This window comes from Marmota marmota, unplaced genomic scaffold (assembly GCF_001458135.2).
Source record: "Marmota marmota marmota unplaced genomic scaffold, marMar, whole genome shotgun sequence".
Taxonomy (NCBI): Eukaryota; Metazoa; Chordata; class Mammalia; order Rodentia; family Sciuridae; genus Marmota; species Marmota marmota.
Window position 1 is genome coordinate 25,251,404 of NW_025999968.1, and position 22,251 is coordinate 25,273,654.

The following is a 22,251-nucleotide window of genomic DNA, read 5'->3' on the forward strand; positions in this document are numbered from 1 at the left end:
AACTCCAGGATAAACTTACACATGAAAGGCAAGATGATAAACCTCTCACACTTTTGTTTTCATGTTAAAGTGGAGATAGTCATAGTATGTCCCTGATAGGTTAACTTTGGAAATAAATGAGGTAGCTTATTGACATTAATTGGCAATCAGTGCAGTGCTGGCATCTAGCAAGGGATTACTTAAGGAATGAAAAAATATATATTTGAATTCTCCGTAAATTACATAAAATGAAGTAGTTATGTATTAAATATTTGTTTGTACAACTTTCCAATTGCTTTTGAAGTAAGTCTTCGTGATTTTATTTTTTAAAATTAATCTCATAAATAGCGTATAACACAAGTAAATGCATCATTGAAAAAATACAATTCAAAGTGTAGTATAAATGTTTATGAATATAAGCAAGTAGTAGCTACTATGTTGTTTCAATTTTAAAACCTTTGAAATCAATTTATTAACAATGTATTAATGATGAATAAAATGAGAAGTGTGAGGCATGAGTGTGCCATTTGTTGATTTAATTCATTCCTACAAACCATGTCCATAGTTCTATGCTATGTTCTGTTTGCATTTGAAATAGGAGAAGTTATATATCAAATGTATTCTTCCTCTTTGACATGGCCTTGAGAAAAGTGACTTACTGAATGGCCATGACCTTGACGCAACTATTAAACTCTATTCCCTTAACAAATTGAAATACAAAGTATTAAAATAGCAAGATTCCAAAAGCTATGTATTAAGGTTCTCTTCTATATTTATACATTTAAAATATAAATAATGTTTTCAGCATGTTCAAGCCTAAAATCTTGCCTAATGATAAATGTCTAGTTTTGAAATTTATGATTTGCTATATCACATTTGATACATATAGTTTTGCATAAAAAAGAACTTTTATTTTACATCAAGTAGAAACTTATTTTTAATAAAATCAAATCTGATGATAGAGTTCAGCTTCTCTAGTACTATAGTAAATATTAAATATGCATTGCAACTGTGGAGAGACACAGATATTATGCTAGGCAATAAAAAAGGACAAATAATGGAGCAAAATAAACTTTTAAAAATTATACCTCAACTAAAAATAAAAATTGTGCATCAAATACTATTGAATCAGCCCTAGATTTTTAAATATAAATAATTTTCCTTACAGCAATAATGATATAAATACCTATTTGATAGCAATATGTCACTAGGAAAAAACACATATTTTATTGTGATTAAATAGTTTTGCTATGAGATTAATAAGTATAAATATAGTCCTCAGTATATCTAATTTTGTTGCCTAAAAGACAAAGCTTTTTTCTTTTAATTGGTACAGAGTTAGACTACCATACATCATCAAATACCAAAAACTTTAATATAACATAGGACATCCCTAGGGGGTATAGGCCAGCACCATATAATCAAACACGTTAATATTTCTGCACAAACTAGGAATATACACATCAAGATATATATACAGATAGATATATCTTAGTCTTTAAATAGACTCTACTCATGTTTTGCTGGCAAGTGAACACAGACTGGGTTCATTTCCTCTTGCTATGTTTCAATGAACTCACAGGTAAGAAATACCATCATGAGGGAAAGAGAAGGAAGGCTCTTACCTTGACACATGAAACCTCTTTCTTCATAACCAGCGTTGCAGGAGCACTTGCCAATGGGCACAAGCCACTCGCCTTCAGTACTGCAGTACATCCTGGGAGGGTCTTCCTCCTTAGAATTGTTGACACAAGAACCTCTAACCTCCACCAGAGACTGGGAGTCCATAGGTACTGTGTCTGGAAACATAGCCAGATTCTTCACTGTGAATGGGCACTTTTTGAAGTACACTCTCACAGAGACCAAGGCAACACAAGCACCAACATCTTGAAAAGCCAGGTAAAATCCCTTTTTGTTGACAGGACCTACTTCTCTAATCTCAGTGTTGAGTTTAAGAATACGATCCCCAAGATCCATCTGTGTGAAACTTTCGTCAGCTGCAATGGTGTCAATCTTTGTAAATTGATGCTCTCGGAATTTGACCCCATGATCATCATCAGACTCCATGTAGTACAGGTTGAAAGTCTCCTTGCAGGTTCCTAAAACCAGTGGAATGCTATTGCAGTCCCGAAGAGTGAACTTGAGCTCCACATAGATCTTCTGAGCTGAGTTCCTGGGGACCCAGTTTGTCCTCAGCCAATTATTTTGGCTATGATCCATGACATTGCACACCTGATAAGTCCTGATGGGTGTGTAATGTTCATCAACACCACTTATCTCTTCCCACTAAAGAATCAAAGAAAAAGATAGGCAGAGTTAATGAACTAAGCATAATGAATAATAAATGCAAGACCAGCTCTCAAAGACATCACAGGAACTAGAGAAAATCAGCAGACCCTTCTATATTGCTTATTTCAATTGATGTAGAGCAATTCCATAACTGTCTAGTTTGTATTTTTTTATAATTTACAAGGTTCTATGAATTCAGTGACACAAGTAATTTATAATTTGGATGAACACACTTGAATTGCACTGTACTTTGTTGGATATTCAGGAAAAAGTCACTTAGCAATTGATGGAGCCTAGCCAAACATTCAGGATCAAAACCTCAAAATGAATTGTCTACGGTGACATTATGTTATGGTTTATGGTTTTGTTGTATATTTTTGCTTTTGTTTGTTTGTTCAAAAAAAAGTATGGAAAATACATCTTACAAAAGTCCATCATTATTACCCCAGCCCTGTGGCACATGCCTGTAATCCCAGTGACTCTGGAAGCTGAGGCAGGAAGATCACAAGTTCAAGGCCAGCCTCGGCAACTTAGTCATGCTCTAAGATACTTAGTGAGAACTTGTCTCAAAATTAAAAATATAAAGGGCTGGGGAGATGGCTCATAAGTAAAGCACCTCTGGGTTCAATCCCCAATACAAACACACACACACACACACACACACACAAACAAAAATGTTCATTATTATTAATCTTCTCCCAGTATGGGCAAGGTTGTGGTAAACTTTGATGTATGGAAAAATGAAGTGAATATAAATTATGTCATTACTGCGTATCTTCATGCATGACATTTTTAAAGGTATTCAATCATTCCAATGTGTCCATGTTGGGGAACTAAAAGAAAACTTAAAGTCAAGTTATAAATATGCCTCATTTCTCTGCATGAAAAACTGAAAACACAGTGTAGTGAATATGTCAATTCTTAATGAACTTTACCCACATTGAACATTTACATAGTCAAGAAACCTAATTTGGTTTGGTTAGTATTGTTGCAGTAGTTAAAATTATACTCTTTTCTCACTGTAAAAAGACATTAAAAGTTTCAGGATTTCAAAACAGCCAAGGAGTGCTTTTTGGGATCCTTATGACAGATTTTTGAGAAGCTTTTAATTTAGCATAGTAGTTTTATATGTTACTTATGGTCCAAACACTTTTATACCAGTTGTTTTCAACTATTATCTTTGTGTCTACATTTTATTTTGGCCATGTCTTATTTTGCCTACTGCTTCCAGGAAATAATGTCTTTTGCCATTTGAGTCTTCTATGGCTCCCCACCACCTCTTTATATTAGCATCTGCACTTCTTAAAAAACAAAAATGATCCCAACCAATATGTTAATTTTTCTAAAAGTTTGAGTAAATTGAGTAAATAATAAGTTCCACTTTTGTCAATCCTATGTTCTTGTCAGTAACTCTGTTATTGTTTTGGGGAGCTATGTTGGATCCTTTGTCCTTTATTCTCTTTTTTATGGTACAACTTCACTGAACTATGCTTTCTTCTCTTTGCATTCCATATCCATGCCATTCATAGAAAATAATTCTCTATTATACAGCTCTTATTAACTATGCTCTTCATTTCAAATTTGATTCAATATGTACTAATGTTAGTTTAATTTTATGTGTACTTGCCAAATTTTGACCTCTTCATATTTACCATAAAATGCAGTAGAAAAATTTAAGCATTTGGAAAATAAGTAAAATTTGATTTATTCTTTTTATATATGTATAAACCATTTATGAAAGTAAAACAACATGAATTTCTTTATTAGAGAATGCTTTAGTTTTATAGATAAATAAAATCTTTGTAAAGTCTATTATAAATATGTTCCTAATTTTTCTCCCACTATTAATTTTCATCAGCAAAAGCAGATTTTAAAAATATGCTAACTAAATCAACAACATATAAAGTTTCTATACAGTGTTTCTATTTATATATTTAAACAACATATAGGAGTTTCAATCTATGACTTCTAATAAAAAAACGAGATAAAATGTTAATTTATAAAACTGATGGGCATAACAAGTAAAGAAACATGGCTTCTATTTGACCTTTAAACTTCATTAAGGGATAAATAAGTTATCTACCTTATGGTGTTTGAATTATTAAAAATAATTTGTGGATCTCATCAGTGTATAGAACACAGTTTAAAAACTTCTAAGTCTCCCAAGCTCTTCTACCAATTTACAAACAAAATAAGTAAAAAATATTTTAATATCCTTTGTCAAATAGGATTTAGGACAGAAGACAGGCATTTATTTTCTTGAGGCAAAAATCGACTCAACTTCATCTTTAATGTAAGATCAGTTGAACAAAGTAACAATTGGCACTGTTGTAGGAAAGCCTAGATATAATATACATGATATAACTGTATCTTATTATAAGCAAAAAAATATTCACATCATATTTTAATAATCACCAATATGATACTTTCAAATATTCAGTCTATGATGCATTTTATAGGAAGGTTTTCAGAAGAAATTGTACAAGAAAAATATTTGATGTAAGAGTTTTTACATTGAGGTACCTACAATGGTAATGTCACATTCAAATAAAAATTGAAGTCTAAGTTCTCTATAAGGAAGAAAAGGAAATGAACAGGTTTGGTATTTCAAAATCTCTGGTGTTAAAAGTGAGTGCTTGTGGAGTCATCTTATCTCTACATTGGTTTTACAATGGCATCATGAGAACAGAGCTAGCAAAACCTTCAGAGAATAAATGCTTTCTGTGGTCCTCTCACAGAAAATAGATCAAGACACTGGTATTTGAAAATAAACCGATTGACTTTACATTTTTAAAGTCAAGATTTCTGCATAAGAATTGATGAGTTTGTATTTTGGCTGATGAATCATTTGCAAATTTCTTCTGCTATAAGTATCATTCTCCCAGACATCAAACAGAGCACATTATGTAGAGATTATCATAATTTGATGTAAAATATGATTTTAATTATGGAGCTCTCATTGTAGTTTAACTTTGGCAAGCTATCACAAGTCCTTGAATGTGGAGGTATAAATTACAAGAAGATAATGCAAACAACACCAGCATGCTTTGCACATAAAAGGTTGCACAGAGCAATTATCACTTCATTAATTTGTAATGAAGACCAAATTGCCTGTAAGTGATGGTGGCTTGCATCTCTGACCACTTGCAAAACCAGCAAGTCTCTAACACTAGTGTTTGCTGAGGACTAGAGACAGTAGAAATAAAATCCCCAAATGAGCACTTTTTTTATTGCTGCAGGAAAACAAAAAAATCATTGATTAAAGCTGTTTCTATAGTAGTATGCTTCATAAATTTAAAAATAATCAGATTTACCAAATCTTTCTAGTCTCAGAATTAATATATAATGCTCATAAATTATTAGAGATACAATACTGCTATAATAATTGTTCTAAGGCAGTGGGTGACATGCAATCAATCACAGAATTTGACAGTAAAAAGCATCTTACCCTTTGATTTTCTAATACTTAAAAAAAAATCTCCAAGTTTGTCCAAGAATCTTTTTTTTCTTTTTTTTTTGCATAAGAGGACACAGATTTAGCAAAATCTCAAAAATATTTTTAAAGCTTCAATTTTCTAAAATCAACAATTCTGAGGTTTATTTGGCTTCCAAATTCATACTCAAGCATTTCTTACTAGATCACAGAGACTAGAACCAAGTTCATATATATACATTTTCTTTTTCCAGATTTCCAGATGATTGCAACTATAGAAACCCACGTATGCAGATGTCTTCTCCTCATACAGACCATTCTGAAATTGATTTCCAGTAGCATAATCACAAAAATCTTCTGTAAAGTTGGTGGGTGCATACTAAGGAGTCTCTTCATTTATGTGCTCTACAGAGCAAGCAAATTTACTTCTCACTGGACCAAACATATATTTTTGATGGAAATATAAATGTTGAATAATTAATTGGCATTTAACCTATTACCTCTCATTTTTATGTACTTCAATGAGAGTAACTATGGACATGTTATTATTGTTGATATTCATTCTTTTCATGAGTAATAGGTTTAACTAGTTGCAAAGGACAAGAGTAAAGGGAAGTCCTAGTTATAGTTCCTTTAAAGAGGGAGACACTGCAATACATTTAGTGTTCAGAATAATATGATAGGAAAATATGAAGTGAAAACAATAATTTCATGATTTTCCTTTTAAAAGTTACAACCAGTTTCTTATAAATTTTCAGATGATAATAAAAAGAAAATTATATCACTGATATGCTTATATTTAGAATATCAGTTTTATATTTCAGTGGTTAATAATATGTGACTTTGTGCTTTATAAAATGCTAATGATAATGAATCTTGCACCTATAGTGATATTAAGATGAGTTATGTTATGACTTCATCCATCCACATTTCACAGTCCCATGTTTCTTTCCCCTTATACACAACAACACCCATTGCAGAAATTTAGTGTTCATCCCAGAAACTTGAATATTTACCTGGGAACAACATTTTAAGAATGAAGATGAAAAAATTTCTTAAAGCAAGGATGCCATTTCAAGTTTCAGGTACAGATATGACTACAAAAATGATTTATATCTATTCATTCATAATTTTTCTTAGTCCATTCTAGTCTCAAAAATACATCTGCATAGGCACACCATTAACACACATGGGTATTATATAAAATAAAATCATTGAAGTATATGAAACAATTGAGGCACATGAAGAAAATGAACTTCAGAACTTGTTTTGCATTTTGTAGGTGAATGTCAAATTAGACCATTATGTTTGTGGTAAAGTGATCAGGAAGAGAGAAGATGTAGACTTGATACTGGAAAGTCAGCATCAATGAAAAGATGTGGTCCAGAGTCTTACTATAGGAATGTCCTGAAGGGACTTTCCTGGTAAGGTAAGGCCAAGATTTTAGTAATTGTGACTGCTATACATTCCCCCACCCACCTTTAACCTCTAAGTATTTGTTTTAGTCAGCTTTTTCACTGCTGTGACTAAAAGACCTGACCAGAACATTTTAGGAGGAAAAGGCTTATTTAGGGGCTCATGGTTTCAGAGGTTTTATGGTCCGCAGAAGGCTGGCTCTATTCCTTGGGGCTCAAGGTGAGGCTGAACATCCATGGTGGGATATTGTGGCAGAGGGAAGCAGCTCATATCCTGATTGGGAAGCAGAGAGACTCCACTGGCCAAATACAAATATATATCCAAAGCCACGCCCCAATTCCAACCTCCACCAGCCACACCCTACGACTTCAGTTACCATTCAGTTAATCCCTATCAGGGGAATAAATCACTGATTAGGTTAAGACTCTTACAACTCAATCATTTCTTCTCTCAACTTTCTTGCACTGTCTCACATGTGAACTTCTGGGGGACACCTCACATTCAAACCACAACAGTATTAATCAGATTTTGATAATGGTATTAGAACACAGGAATACAGGAAGGATAACTGACTGATTTTAGTAAACTATATTGAAAAGAGATTAAAAACAAATGAAGAGGTGAAAGGACCAGAGTCAGCACAGTGGAATAGAATGACACAAGGTTCCTGTTTAGAATCTCAGGAACGCCGGGCAGGCCATGGTAATTTCTGCAGCAAACCATTTGTAACAGGATGCACGTTATTAAAGATGCAGTGTCTTCAGAAAGCTTGAGTGTACAGGGATCCTCCATGACCCCTTGCCTTGCTTTCTCTATTTCTACATTATCTTTTATTTTAGTTATTCTTTTCTTAGCTGGGTCTCAGCATTCCTGTATGGGGATTGCAGAGCTGTTTCCACAAATCTTTTAGACAAATGTCCCATATCTTTAACTACAGTATGCCTAATTCATCTATTTCAGTGATTCTCAATTCTGACTAACGATTAGCCAGGGAGCTTTATAAAATACTGCTTCATAGGGCCTTACCTACACTAACTGTTTTGTTTTGAAGTTTTCTAGGTAATTCTACCAAACTCATATACTATTTATCAGTGCTAGTTATCCCTTGATGAACTGATTTTTAACTTTATTGAGCTCTGCCTGAAGAGGTACTGCAATATCAGCTTCCTTCCCTTCTGGGTTCCCACAGGAAGTGCCTAAAATGTCTGCCCAGCTTTGTAGCATGGTTTTCTGCTCATTTCTTATCCCATCTGTTTTTCACTCCAAGACCCACACATGCCCTATTGAGACACCCACCTGAATAACCTCATCTTCTGCCTCCCATAGGAATTGTTAGGTCTCACCATAACAAACCAGGTAAATATAATCAGAGTGTTCTATTTCTAACTAGAGGTAAATGTGAAACATGTGCATCACCCAAACACATAAACAGTGTGTGGGTGGGTTACTTTCAATAACATGTTTCTACTAGCATGAATGAAAGACAGTAAGTTTTAGACATGCTGCTAATTTTGTAGTTTGCTACAGTTTGCTTGTTTCCCACTATGATTTTCTGTGGTGATCTGTCATTTTAAAAATGCATTGAAAATAGCAGTTTTATTCAATTCTGCATGCATGTATCAAATATTTCTATGCATAAAGACTAAATTAGAAACTGGATAACAAAAAGAAAAAAAATGATTTCTTCTTATTCGTAAGTTGATGGCAGAGGAAACTGTCACATAAATCATGTGATGACCTGCTCTCTTCTTGAGGAACTGCAAGCAGCTGTTGGGAAAGGAAAGATTATTACCGGATGGAAGGATTCAGAAATCTTTAAAGAAGAAGAAATGGAAGGAAAGATGGCTAAAATTTCCACAAGTAGAACTATGGGGGAATGCAAAGAGAGAAAAAAATGTGAACAACCCAGGGATATGTCTTAGATGGTGCCCTAAGACATAGGGCACCAGGCAGGGACTCTGAGCAATTAGAGAAGAAAGGCCTGGGAAAATGTGAGCAATACCAACCAACTTGCCCTTACTGATGAATCCCATGACTAACTCTGGACTAGGAATTTTTACCCCAGAGAAGTAGGAGGAGATCCTCAGAAAGACCACTGTAAAGACACAAATGAGTGTTGTGAAGAACATGACCTTTGTTGAATGAAAAATTACTTGACATTTCCCAAAAGTTTATAAAGGGTTACATTAATTTTTATGAATGCTTGATGGATAAATCCATACCTTCAGAGAGTAACACAACTGATGACATTATAAATTTTTGGTTATTAAAACAGTAGAAAGATTCATACTGACAGATGCTGTATCAACAAAAAAATTCAAGGCATATCTATCTATCTAGATACATATAAAAATAAGTGACTTTTTATAATACTTTATCCTTCAAATTATGTTCTCATTACACTCTATACATCCCCATTCAAGAACATTCATTGCATATTTATTGATTAATTGACATGCATCAAGTACTATATTGATATTATAGTAATAAAGAAGATAGAATATCTCTTTTATGAGGAGCATATTGTCTGCCAGTTAAATCCACTGTTATTTTATATAAGACATATGCATTCATTTCTTTATTCATCATTATTTTTCTCTTACATGGTCTCTGGTTTGGATCAGCCATCTTTCCCTAGCATCTGTGCCTAAAAACAAGTTAGAACCCTATAGAGATTTTCTAAAATTAAATGGCATTCAGAGTGCCAAATGCCAAACATATATAATTAACAAAGTACAGAAGTGTGCTTTTGGTTTCATAAGACAGTAAATTCTAAAAATCAGTACTTTGGAGAGTTATGCCTCAGAGAGTGGCCTAACTGAGTGAATATAAGAACCATGCTATGTTTATTAAAATAAAAAAAGACTGGGAGATAAATTTCTAGAAAATGTGCGGCAATATATTTATGATGATTATTTTTTTAATTGATGGGAAAAAATAATTTTGTAATATAAAGGGTCTGAAAGCCTGGAATATGGTAGAGCATTAAAAGTGAAAAATGATGGGAAAATGCTTAAAGACCTACCAAAAAAGGGAAAGTAGCCTGAGGCATTGATGTACTATGTAGTTATGATATGCTAAAATATAAAATTTACCATGAGAGACTATATCTAAATTTAGCACTGTCAAAACTGTTCAGTTAAATCTGCTATTTAAAATGATTTTCCCTGTAAGGTAAAGAATGTCAGTATTAAAGAAACAATAAGAAAAGTATATTTTGTAGTATAGAGGATTGATTTTTTTAAATGATGAAATATCTATTTAGCATGTAAAGGAGATTTCTAATTTTTAAAATATTCTTTTTAAAACCATAACATTTTACTGTTTACTGTTACCTGAAAGTTTACTGTTATCTGAAAATTATTTTATCAAAGAAGTCAATATAGCTAAAGTATCATAAATAAACCATTTTCTGTTCATTAAAAGTTTAAAAGTAAAGGCAGCATTGTTAACAGTCACTAGAAATTTACTCACTCTGTCTTCCTGTTCAAATGTAACCAAATTACTTTACTTTTTATACAATAAATTTCTCTTAAACATTAGGGAGTAGGACAAGGAGACTATCACGTTTCCTATTCTTGGAAAAATGTTCAAGGTGAAATTGCCCAATAAAAAGGTAATTTCAGAATTCAGTGTAACTGCTTGAAAATAATGGGAGAAAATTCTATGCACATTGGCTTAACCTGTCTAGACTGAAAACGGTGCTAAGATGGACATTTACAGAATTGTTACAAATGGCCAACTACTTCGAAATTAATGCATAGCAGTGACAGCAGTACATTTCATATCAGTTGTGAGATTCATGTAATTTCCTGCTATGATAATGGGTCACAGCCACAGTAATTCATAGCAATTTACAATATACCTGTGGAGCACTCACAGTGACGGAAATGAAATTAATTCCTGTCACCACAGAACATATGTTAAGTTTTATAGATCTTCAGATAGCAAGTTTATTTTGAACAAAATAAGTGTAATTCTTAAGAACATTCCCCTGAAAGTAAGCTGCTTTATACCATCAATTTTAAAGCTATAAAGACCTCCTTTGCTGCTTTTCTCCCACAGGGGTAGCAACCCTGCTTTGTACAAACATTTTTAATCTTTTGTCCATTAAATATCTTGGGAACCCAAGATTTAAGAATTTAAGCTTTGAAGACACTCCTAGAGACCTGTATTTGAAACCTAGCTTTGCTACCAATAGCTAGAAGATCTAATAAATTGGGACTTAACTTACACATTTGTAAAATGGAATAAATAATAGTAAATACTATTTAGACATGTGAATAAAAATAGATTGTCCATTTACAATGGTTGTAAGACTATGTATAACCAAAATGATTATTCTGCTACAGCTGGGTTAACCAAACATGTTATTGGAATACACTGGGAGTTTATTTTACCTCTTATAATACAATAGGGATATATTTAAAAATATTTCCTATTCTTTTTTTCTTTGTCTAGAGTTTCCTTAAATGTTTTACTCTTCTGAAATTCAAGAAATAACATTCATGACATAAACTAACTGAATATTTGCCTACTTTACATTTTTATTGTAAAATGAACAATGCTATCTTCTATTTACCAAAAGACTGCTCTTGGAAGTCTAGTAAAAGTTTTGCCAGCAGTATCAACAGATGACTGGATAAAGAAAATGTGGTATACATACACAATGGAATATTACTCAACCATATGAAAGAATGACTTTGGGACATTTGCCCACAAATGTATGGATCTGGAGATTATCATGCTAAGTAAAATAAGCCACCACCACCCCAAAAAGGGTCAAATGGTTTCTCTGATGTGTGGATGCTAACACACAAAAATGGGGGAGGAGAAGAATAGATGTTTAATGAATCAGACAAAAGAGAATGAAGAGAAGAGAGCCAATATGAATAGGAAAGAAAGTAGAATGAGTCAGACATAACTTTCCTAGTTACATACATGAATACACCACAATTAATCTCTATATCATATACAACTGCAAGAATGGGATCCTAATTAGAACAAGATATACTCCATGTTTGTATAAATATGTCAAAATATAATCTCCTGTCATGGATAATTAAACAAAACAAATAAAAGTATACAAGAAAATTTTTAAAAAGACTGGGTATGTGACTTAGTGGTTAAGCACTCCTGGGTTCGACCCCTGTTACAAAAAAAATATAAAGAAGAAATGAAAGGGGCAAGGGAGTAAAGGGAGAAGGGAGAGCTGTCTTGTTTTGTTTTGTTTTCACAGTAATAACTGCTCATAAGTTTCTGAAGCCAAGTTTTTCTCTTCCCATCTTCTTTTGGAGAAGACGTTTTTATTTGTATATTATATTTATCTATAATAGTAGGTTCATTGTGACATAATCATACACACATGGAACTTAATTTTCTCCATTTCTGTCCCCAGTGCTTCCTTTTTCACTCTCTTTCTCCTTCACCCTATTCCCCTTCCTCTCCTCTAGTGGACTTCCTTTTCTCCCTTTTCCAGTGCTTTCCTCTCCCTCTCTCCCCATTTCCTTCCTCTCCTCAACTGGTAGTTGTGTTTCTTGAGAGGAGAAGGGATTTTAAAATAATGGTCCAGGAAGTCTCACCCAAGAAGTTATCTTTAAATAGAGGCTCATGGCAGTGAAAGAATTTATGGATAAATACTTAATAAAGGAATATAGGCACATTAGGAAAGAGCATTCAGAGTAAAGGAAACAGAAGTAAGAAGCCCCAGCATAGGGAATCATCCTGTTGTGTCCTACAAAGAGGGAGGTAAAGACTTTGGTTGAGGTGGAAGAGGAGGCTAGGATTGGAGGACTTTAGGTCCAGACTCAGAATCTGAGCAGAGGTTTGACAGACTCACTTTTTAATGGACACTATGGTTGCTATAAAGAATTAGAGAATTGCTAGATGATTACGTGGATGGTTTGAGCTGTAACGGAGTTTTTCTTTCTTATTGCTCAAAAGTTTGGGAAATTGATTTTATAAGGTTTTGCATGGAGTGGAGGAGGAATGGAGGCAGATAATCAGAGTTGTGGTTAGCTAAGGGAAGGGTAGTGGGAGCTCGTGCATTTTATTCATTATTGATACCTAGCACCCAAATTGTCTCACATAATCCAAACCTTGATTGAGTAAGTAAATGATTAATTTCTGAATGATAGTTATATTTCAGAAGTAGGACTAGGACATGGAAACTGACTGGTATTTACTTGGAGAAAATTGAGAAATGACTCTGAAGTATTAACCCATTGTTTGATAATCATATTGATTACATTTTTGTTCAAAGTAATGGGCTTTCTAAGTATTGAATCATTTTATACTTGAATGTCCTGTGCAGCTCTATTGATTCTACTAATGAACAACCAGTTCCACAGATGAGACTAATGACTGTAAGTGTGTCTCTGTGTGTGTGTGTGTGGGGGGGGGGGGGTCAATAATTTGCTCCAAAACAGTTAACTTGCAAATAGTAGAGTCTGGATTCAAACTCAGCACTCTTAGATTTCAAAGTTTTTCTATTTTTGACTAATCTGACTTGGTGATTTGTAAATAATGTCATTATCAAGGATGGATAGCAGAATAGGTAGAAAAAGTCTAGGGAAAAAGAGGGCAGACTTGCTTAATATAGTCACAGTCTGATATGTCAACATGAAACACAAAGATGTTTTCAAAAGTGGAGAAGTTATCCAAAAATCAGGAAAAAAAAATAAGAGGAGAAATTTGGATTTTGGAGCCACATAATTAAAGCTTTGGAAATACTTAAGATGGTTTTAAAAAGAAAGAAAAAAATGAATTTCAGACTATTTTGAAATGCTTATGAAAAAGGGTAAAAAGAGAAAGATGAGTTGAGGAAAAGAGTGGAAATATTATATAAATTGGGCTTTTGAAGTATCCATATTCAAATGTTGCCACATCAAAAACTTGTTCTAGTTAAGCATATTATTTTCTTCTGGAAAAGGAGCAATTACATAGGTGGGAGTGGAACAAAGAGAAACAATTCAGAGACACCAGACAGAGAGAATTTTGAGAACTGTGTAGCTGTTATGGAGAACAGTTCAAAATAAAAAGCATGTGGTCTGAGTAGAATGAACCAAAAAATTGTTTAATGTTATTTATGTAATAGGACTACAAAGAATGGTTTCTTAGGAAGCAGGAGTTTTTCCAAGAATTCATGGAACTGAGGCAGAGATAACAGAAAAGTGAAGACAGTAATTATGGAGTTTTAAAAACAATTTACTTAATCTTTACCTGTAACAGAGGTGAATTTCCGGTTAAAATATCTTGATTATTAGTGGATTATTATACCACAACTAAATTTAGTATTAATCTTTTCTGCCTCACACAGGGTGACTATAGATAACACTAATGGGCTGTGCATTTCAAAAAGAAGAAAACACTTTGAAAGTTTTTATCATAAAAAAAGATAAATGTTTGAGGAGATATGTTTAACTTGATTTAAACATTATACTTTACATATATCACATGGTATACCATTAATATGTAAATTTTTTATATATTTTATATGAATTTATAATTTTCATATAAAATTATAAATTCATATTTTATATGAATTTATAATTTTCATATAAAAATTATATGAATTTTATATATTTTAAATGAATTTAGTTTAAAAACACTTAAGGATGAATGCATTTGAGATTGGAAAAATTGTTTAATGTTATTTATGTAACATTTATATAAAAGGTATATAGGAAAAAATTTAAAAATTTAAATGGTATGTATTCACAACATTATTCAAATAAAAGTATTTAGTTCAATGTCAAAATAATTGACAATAGGGGAAAAGTTTTAATAACAAATTAGAAATTAGGTTAATAAAATTTTAACAATTGCCTGGCACCCTGGTGCATGCCTGTAATCCCAACTCCTTGGGAGTCTGGGGCAGGAGGATCACAAGTTCAAAGCCAGCCTCAGCAGCTTAGTGAGGCCCTAGACAATTCAGTGAGACTGTCTCTAAATAAAATATTAAAAAGGACTGGGGATGTGGCTCAGTGGCTTAGTGGTTGAATACTCCTGGGTTCAATTTCTGGAACTAAAAAAATAAAAAATAAATTACAATAATTATCATCCCAATAAAAGATGGTATCAATTGAGAGAATTATTTTTAAAGCAATAGTTTAACTTAAAAATAAGTGAATGGAAAAATTATGGTCAAATATGTAAATCGAAAATTTTTGTTTTATTTGCTTACACGTTAACCATTTATTTATGTGTGGTATCTAAAATGTTTCCATATTTTATAAATGACAAACATAAACAGAAAGTATTCCAGACAGTATATTATTTTGCAGTTTCACATATTATATTTGTATAAACCACAATTATATGAAATTATTCTATATGAAATAAATGAAAATTTGCTCAATTATGCATAGAAAATATTTCAGAGAATATTCATAGATAAATTTAAAGTTTAGGTATTAATACTACCTGTGCCAAAATATAATTATTTGGAACTACTTCTCTAAATTTCACTTCACATATTACAGCTGATGATTAGTTTCTGTTCTTCTTATCTAATTAGGCTATAGCTGGTATATTTTAACTCACTTGTTCATGCTAGATGAGAAGCAGAGTGACTCAATATTATTTTACTAAATAATACTGTAAATAAAATAATTATTATTTTATTAAAAATATTTTACTAAATATTATTGAATCCTTCAGCACATAGAGCCACACTGAGTTACAAAAGATTATGGATGTCCTGCAGTCACACATCAAGAAGTGATAGGGACATGGTTTGGAATCACACACCCTAACTCACAGACTAAGCTCATTAGTAGTTTGCTTTGGTGTGTCTTACATTTCCTTATTGTCTTGGTTTACTTTGGATTTGGAGGTTTCAAAAGACTTTGTGCTTCTCTTCTACTTATATAGCACCCAGATTCCTCAATTTCTAGCTCTACTGCTTCCTGGTGATTACCCAGTGTTCAAAGACTTCCTTTTTTAAGACCCAACTCAAATGGCATGTCATCTGCTAAGATTTTCTTCCTTTCCCTCCAAGATGAAGTCATTCACTCCTCAGCTGTGCCATTTTTCAATTCCTAAATATTTCTACTATTGCATGTATCACCTAGTACCACATTGATTTGTGTATTAGCTGTCCATCACCAAAATAAAATACTCAAGAAGATCCATGTATAAAGAGAAAATGTTAATTCTGCTCATGGTTTAGAGCTTCCAGTCCGTGATTGTTGGTCCCATTGATTTAGGCCTGTGGTGAGGCAGCCCTTATGGGAGGAGTGTGTGGTAGGAAAAAACCACTCATTTCATTGCCAAGAAGCAACAGAGAATCAGGATAGAAACCATATCCCACAGTCCTCTTTAAGAGCACACCCACTGACCTAAAGACATCCCACTAGGCCCTACCTCCTGATGGTTCTACCACCCTGAAACTAAGCCTTTAATACATGGGGACTTTGGGGGACATTTCAAATCCAAAATATAGCAATTTTCTTGACCACTTTTCTCCAAAGAGGTTATAATCTCCCTGAAGGCAAAATAATGGTCTTTAAGAGTAAAAATTGGCTTTACAGCTGCAGAATTGAATGTAGTGCTTAAAAATGTACATACTTGAAGGAAGGAATGATATAAGGGCATAAATCTTAGAACTTCAGTAATTCAGGATGTAACCATATTTGTAGACAGGATCTATAAAAAAAGGTAATTTAATGAAAATGAAGTAATTTTGGAGAGCTGTGGACCTTATAAAAAGAGGAAATTTGGATACAGAATGATATCTAGGGAAGAAGATGTGGAGACACAGGGAGAAACAGACATCTCTGCAGCAAAGTGAGGGACCAAGAACACAGTTTTCTCTCAAGACCCTCAGAAAGAATCAACCCCCCTGACACCCTGATTGATATCTAATTTGGGAGGAAAACATGTCTGTTGGTTAATCTGTGGTTTGATCTGTGGTATTTTTTTACAGCAGCTCTAGAAAAAAAATATAGCATTTTATCACATTAATGCACGATTTTAGAAGCTCAGCATTCAAATAAAGATTATATTTACAGATGCCCATTTTTTGGTTGATACATTATTCTCTAAAACATCTGGGTCATCTGTTTTTGTAGATTTGGCTAGCAAACAGAAGAGTTTGAAAATAGTTACAAAAAAGAATTTAAGATCTTTTGTTATAATAAAAGAAAGTATAACATGATTTCAATAAGATATAGAAATTAAGTCAAAGAAGGCAAGAAGGCTCTTGGTTACCCGCTCATGAAATTCCTCAGGGCAAGTACTGAAGTATCATGCTGCTACCAAAGGAGGATATTAAATGGTGTCACAAAGGAAAAGTCTTAGAGTCCATGTTTCTGCACAGTGAGATCCCTGTTCTCAACTTCAATCTAATTTTTAAATTATGCTTCCCAGTAAAAGTAGCTGAGTTTAAAATTTGTTTCCCATTATAAAATCTGGGTGGAAAATAACAGTGCTGATGAATAAAGTAAGATATATTAATAATTAATTCAGAACATAATGGACAAAGCCAATATCTTATCACTAAATGTAGAGTACTTACAGAAATTTTTTCTAAGAGTTGCTGACGTGAGAAAAAAATATTGTAAAGGACAAGTTATGTATCAGGGCCACTGCATATGAGGAAATGAAGAACTCAATGCAATATGCTATGGGGAAAAGGACATTTCAAAAGAAACATGGCTCAGAAGAGAGCTTGGTTGCTTATTATGGTTTCAATAGTACATTTGGGTTGAAGACATTAACACTAATGCAATTAAGGTTTGGACATTAATACTAGAATTTCATTTTTTATCAGTCAGAGTCTAAGTTATATTTCTCATGTAGTCTAAGATCAGCCCTCCCTGTTGAGTTCTCTTCATGCTTTTCAGGAAAAAAATCTCACAAACATTCCCTTATGAAATTTTTATAAACACTTTCCAAGAAGACTGGAATTTGTTTTATTATTTTACTCCAGGTGCCAGCATTTTGTCTAGGCACATTTGACTCATTCAAAAGGATTTTTTAGACCCTATTATGAAACAGACACTAGCCAAGACTACGAATAGTACAAATGAAAAAACACAAACAGCAAATTCCCAAGCTCCATGGACCTACGTTCCAAAAGAAAAGAGGGAACAGTCTTCAGTGAAGAGTGAAGGAAGAGGAGGGGACACTACAGTCACAGATCAATATTCTGATAAATTGTCATGGGCAAGATCTCAATGAGATGCAGAAGAAAAGTATTTATCAAAATGGGAAGAGTAACTGCAGGAGGAGTATATTTGGAGAAAGAATACCAAGGTATTTTGAATACAATAGTTCTGAATGCTTCCTAAATATCCAAATGAAATCACAATAAGCAGTTGTCATCAAGAATATGAAATTCAGGTGCACAATGAAATCAAACATATAAAAGAGGAGCTATCAAAAGATAAATGATGATATTATGTAGGAAATTACTATAGAGAGAATAAAAAAATGGAAGAAGCTTCTGGAATGTTCCATTGATTAGACATCAAGAATACTGGGAGAATCTAGCAAAGCAACCTTAGAAGAAAGGATTAGTAAAGCAAGAAAACTATACAAATACTGCCAATAAATGAAGAAGTTTCTAGAAGGAGAAGGTAAGGTAACGATAGCTTTGTCAAGTGTTCCTACCAAATTGAAAAAGGTGGCATTGACTGAAGACTGAGCCACTGCATTTGGCCATGTGGATAACACCAATATGCCTATTATGGAATGAGTTTCCCTCTGCTTACTCTGTCTGCCCACGCTCTATTTTCATTTTCAGTAACATTTTTATTGAGGAAGTATTATGTGGATACTAAATGGAGAACTATACATAAGAATAAATCCATTAATTTTATAATATAAATCATTTAATTTTATATATATATGTAAAATAAATGAAAGCAAAATGCTGCATATTAATGGCTTCTTTCTTAATCATAATAGAGTAACCTCTTTCATATTACCAATTAAAATGTTATATTTCTTCCATTTACTTTATTTTATTTAGGATATGCTAGCTATAAGACATATATATGTATATATCAACAAATATTTTCTGTGATAATAAATTACTTCTAGGAAGAGATATGGTTAATCAAATGAGATTTTCTAGTGTCATTTGGATATTTATCAATTTAAGTTTATTATTCAATTTAAGTTAATTAACACTTCTTATATTGTAACTGTGGGAGTCACTTTCCAAACATTTATCTGTGTTAGTACAATGAATATGTTACAAATTTATTTATTATACAGTAAGTATGTTTCACATATATTTGGTTTTGAGACACTAATTTAATGCAATAACATGAAAAATGGCTTTCATTTAGAGATTCAACAAAGGTTGGGCATGTACATAAAAATTTTAATAAAGATAAAAATTAAAGTATGTAGATTGTGAGACAATAAATTCACCATAAAAACTAAAAATGTAAACTTCATAATATTTTTAAGTTCAAAACACTTTTGTGGTTAACATAAATCTGAGAAAAATAATTCATATTTTATTAGAAGAGGAAAAATAAAGCAGCAATTATTTCACATGGCATAACTCAGGTCTTACAAATGGGGACAGAGAAAATTAAGGATTAAAAACATAGCTCAGGTAACAAAAATTTCAACAAATTCAATAAACAGGTGCATAGCGTATCATTTCCTTGGTTTAATAAGTCTTTGAAATGCTATATTCTACACAATGGAATTTCCTATAGAATTCCCGACTCACAACATGTTTTTCTATTGTCGTTTACCTAAATACTGAATACACTGTGGAATCAGAACCACTAAGCTGAATGAAACTGTAAAAAGCACCAGCTGGTTGTATTCAAAATGGCACTTGTCCAGGTCTCAAATGTCTTATTTATATACAATGGAATTCTGCCAGCTGTTTAATATTGAGGGCTAATAAATGTAATTGGCAGTACTACACAAGCACAACTAACAAATATCAGAAAATACTTTTCAATGTGAAGTTCGACTTGTTCTCATTTCACATAATTGAATTTGGGACAGTGGAAAATGAGTTTAAAGCATTTTTGCTTTTGAAATAATAAAAATACTTACATTTTTTAAAAGAAAGAAATGTAAACTTAGCTGTAGGTGAGTTGTAAGCTTACCATCTGGTCTACATTTTATTAAAGCTGGGGCTTGTACTGATAGGTTAAGCTTATACCATCATGTGGATGAACAGAGGTATTTAGACAGGTCCCTGGGCCTCTCAGACAAGGTGAAGGGTATTAGGCCCTTGAAGAGGTCACAATCTAATGTCAAGATAGATTACTATCTCATGGTAACACAGAGATTTTACCAAAAGAAATTTATATGAAAAAATAAAACAGATTTACTAACTGCCAATAAAAAACAATGTCACATCGTGACATAGGTTTTCATTTCTAAAAAAAAAAAAAAAAAAAAAAAAAAAAAAAAGGAAAGAAAAGAAAATACACATGCACCACTTGATGGGAAGGAAAGAAAAAAAGGGAAACCGGGAAACCGAAAGAAAGAAAACAGTTCTTTCTAAAAGTCAAAATATGCAAAACTTTTATATTCTTTAACTTTGAATCATGGACAAGAAATTGACTTTAAGATATGACTTTTCAAAAGATGACAGACATTTTACTATTGCGATATTATTTCTTCTAACAGATTGCTTTTCCTTGGAAATGACATGTATGTAACAGAATATTAAATGACCCATGTGTGTAATAGACTATTAAATCAAAACCATCATCTGCATACATGTGAGTATATGAAACAAGAATGGTCTACGTGTAGAGCAGAAGAGGAGGGCTGGGTGGAGATGCTGAAGACTCACATGAAATGAAAACTCAGGGCGCATAACTGCAGAAAAATAAAACAGTATTTAAGTTTTATCTACTCCATTATCCACCAGACAGTTAGACATGCTCCTGAATGAAAGATCATCACACTTCAATTTCATTTGTTAGTGATGCTTGTTTTCAAAATTATATACTAAAAAAGCATTATAGTGTTTTAGTTTAGGTTCTTATCATACATTAATTATGGGTGCACAGTCACATACTCTCTTCATAGAACATATATGTAGATAAAGATAGAGCTCACATAGAACAATCCAGAAATAGGGAAAAAACCCATAAAATTGGCTTTTGTATTTTACACATAGAAATATCAAGAACATGCTTTCCCAACTAGAGCTATGAATCTCCCTGTTGGTAAGAGACACAAGATGAGAAAGCATTTAAAGGATTCAATCCTGGTAGCAGTATTTTCCAGACTGACATCCTAAAATTACTGCTACAGTCCCTTTTCCTAAGCCCTTATCTTCCCATATGATTCTTCATCATCATCTTGGAAAAAAAAATTCAACCTCATTAGAAGGAAAAAATGTAAAAAATATTCCATTTCAAGGGTTTTGTTTCATTTTGTTTCAGTAATCAAGAGGGATCCCAGGAATTCTGGTTTGAAAAAGTTTAAGAGGCAGGAGTACAGTATCTTTCATTGATTTTTAAAGAGCTTTTTAGCATTTGTATATATTTTGGATTATACTTCTGAAAAACACAAGAGTTTGGTTGTTCCAGAGCTTATTTATTTTAAAAGTCCTCCATTGACTGCTACTTTGTAATTTCTGCATATGATTATTGAAAATAGAATCACTTATGGCATATCTAAACTAAATTCAAAACAACGGGAATGTAATTAGATTAATGCCAATGTAAACTACCAGCTCAATGAATGGAGGTCTTTTAGCACAAATAGGAAATGATGATTTTGATGCCAAGAAATCCCAGTGGCCTGTAACCTACTATAAGTTACCATAACTGTGCAGGGGCCTCCAGACTGATGAAGTCACTCAAACAAATCACCCAGGCACTCCACTCCTTCTACACTCATATCCTCCTGTTCCCCTCATGAATAATATTTTCCTGAAGGGAACTGGTTTATTTCAATTACTATTTGAGACTAAGTTAAGCACGAATGACCATCAACCTTTGCCAGTAATCTCTTAACTACTTGGTCTTTGAAATTTTTTAAGAATACCAATAGCCCCAAAGTCCCAAATATTGCTCTGAATCACGTGAATTTTTAAAGGGAATAGATCAAAAATTTTAAGAATAGTAAGAAACATTAGTTAAAACTGTTTATAATAATTATACAGTTGAAATGTTTTTTTATTCATAGGAAAT

At 32.8% G+C, this 22,251-nt stretch overlaps 1 protein-coding gene across 2 annotated transcripts in view; it reads right to left on the reverse strand.

Annotated features, from left to right (window-relative positions):
- Epha3 (EPH receptor A3) overlaps positions 1 to 22,251 on the reverse strand; it is a 342,712-nt gene that overhangs the window by 240,344 nt on the left and 80,117 nt on the right. For both annotated transcript variants that reach the window (XM_015478632.2, XM_015478631.2), the window contains exon 3: positions 1,605 to 2,265. In XM_015478632.2, the coding sequence (XP_015334118.1) occupies positions 1,605 to 2,265 (661 nt within the window). The remainder of the gene's footprint in view (positions 1 to 1,604; positions 2,266 to 22,251) is intronic.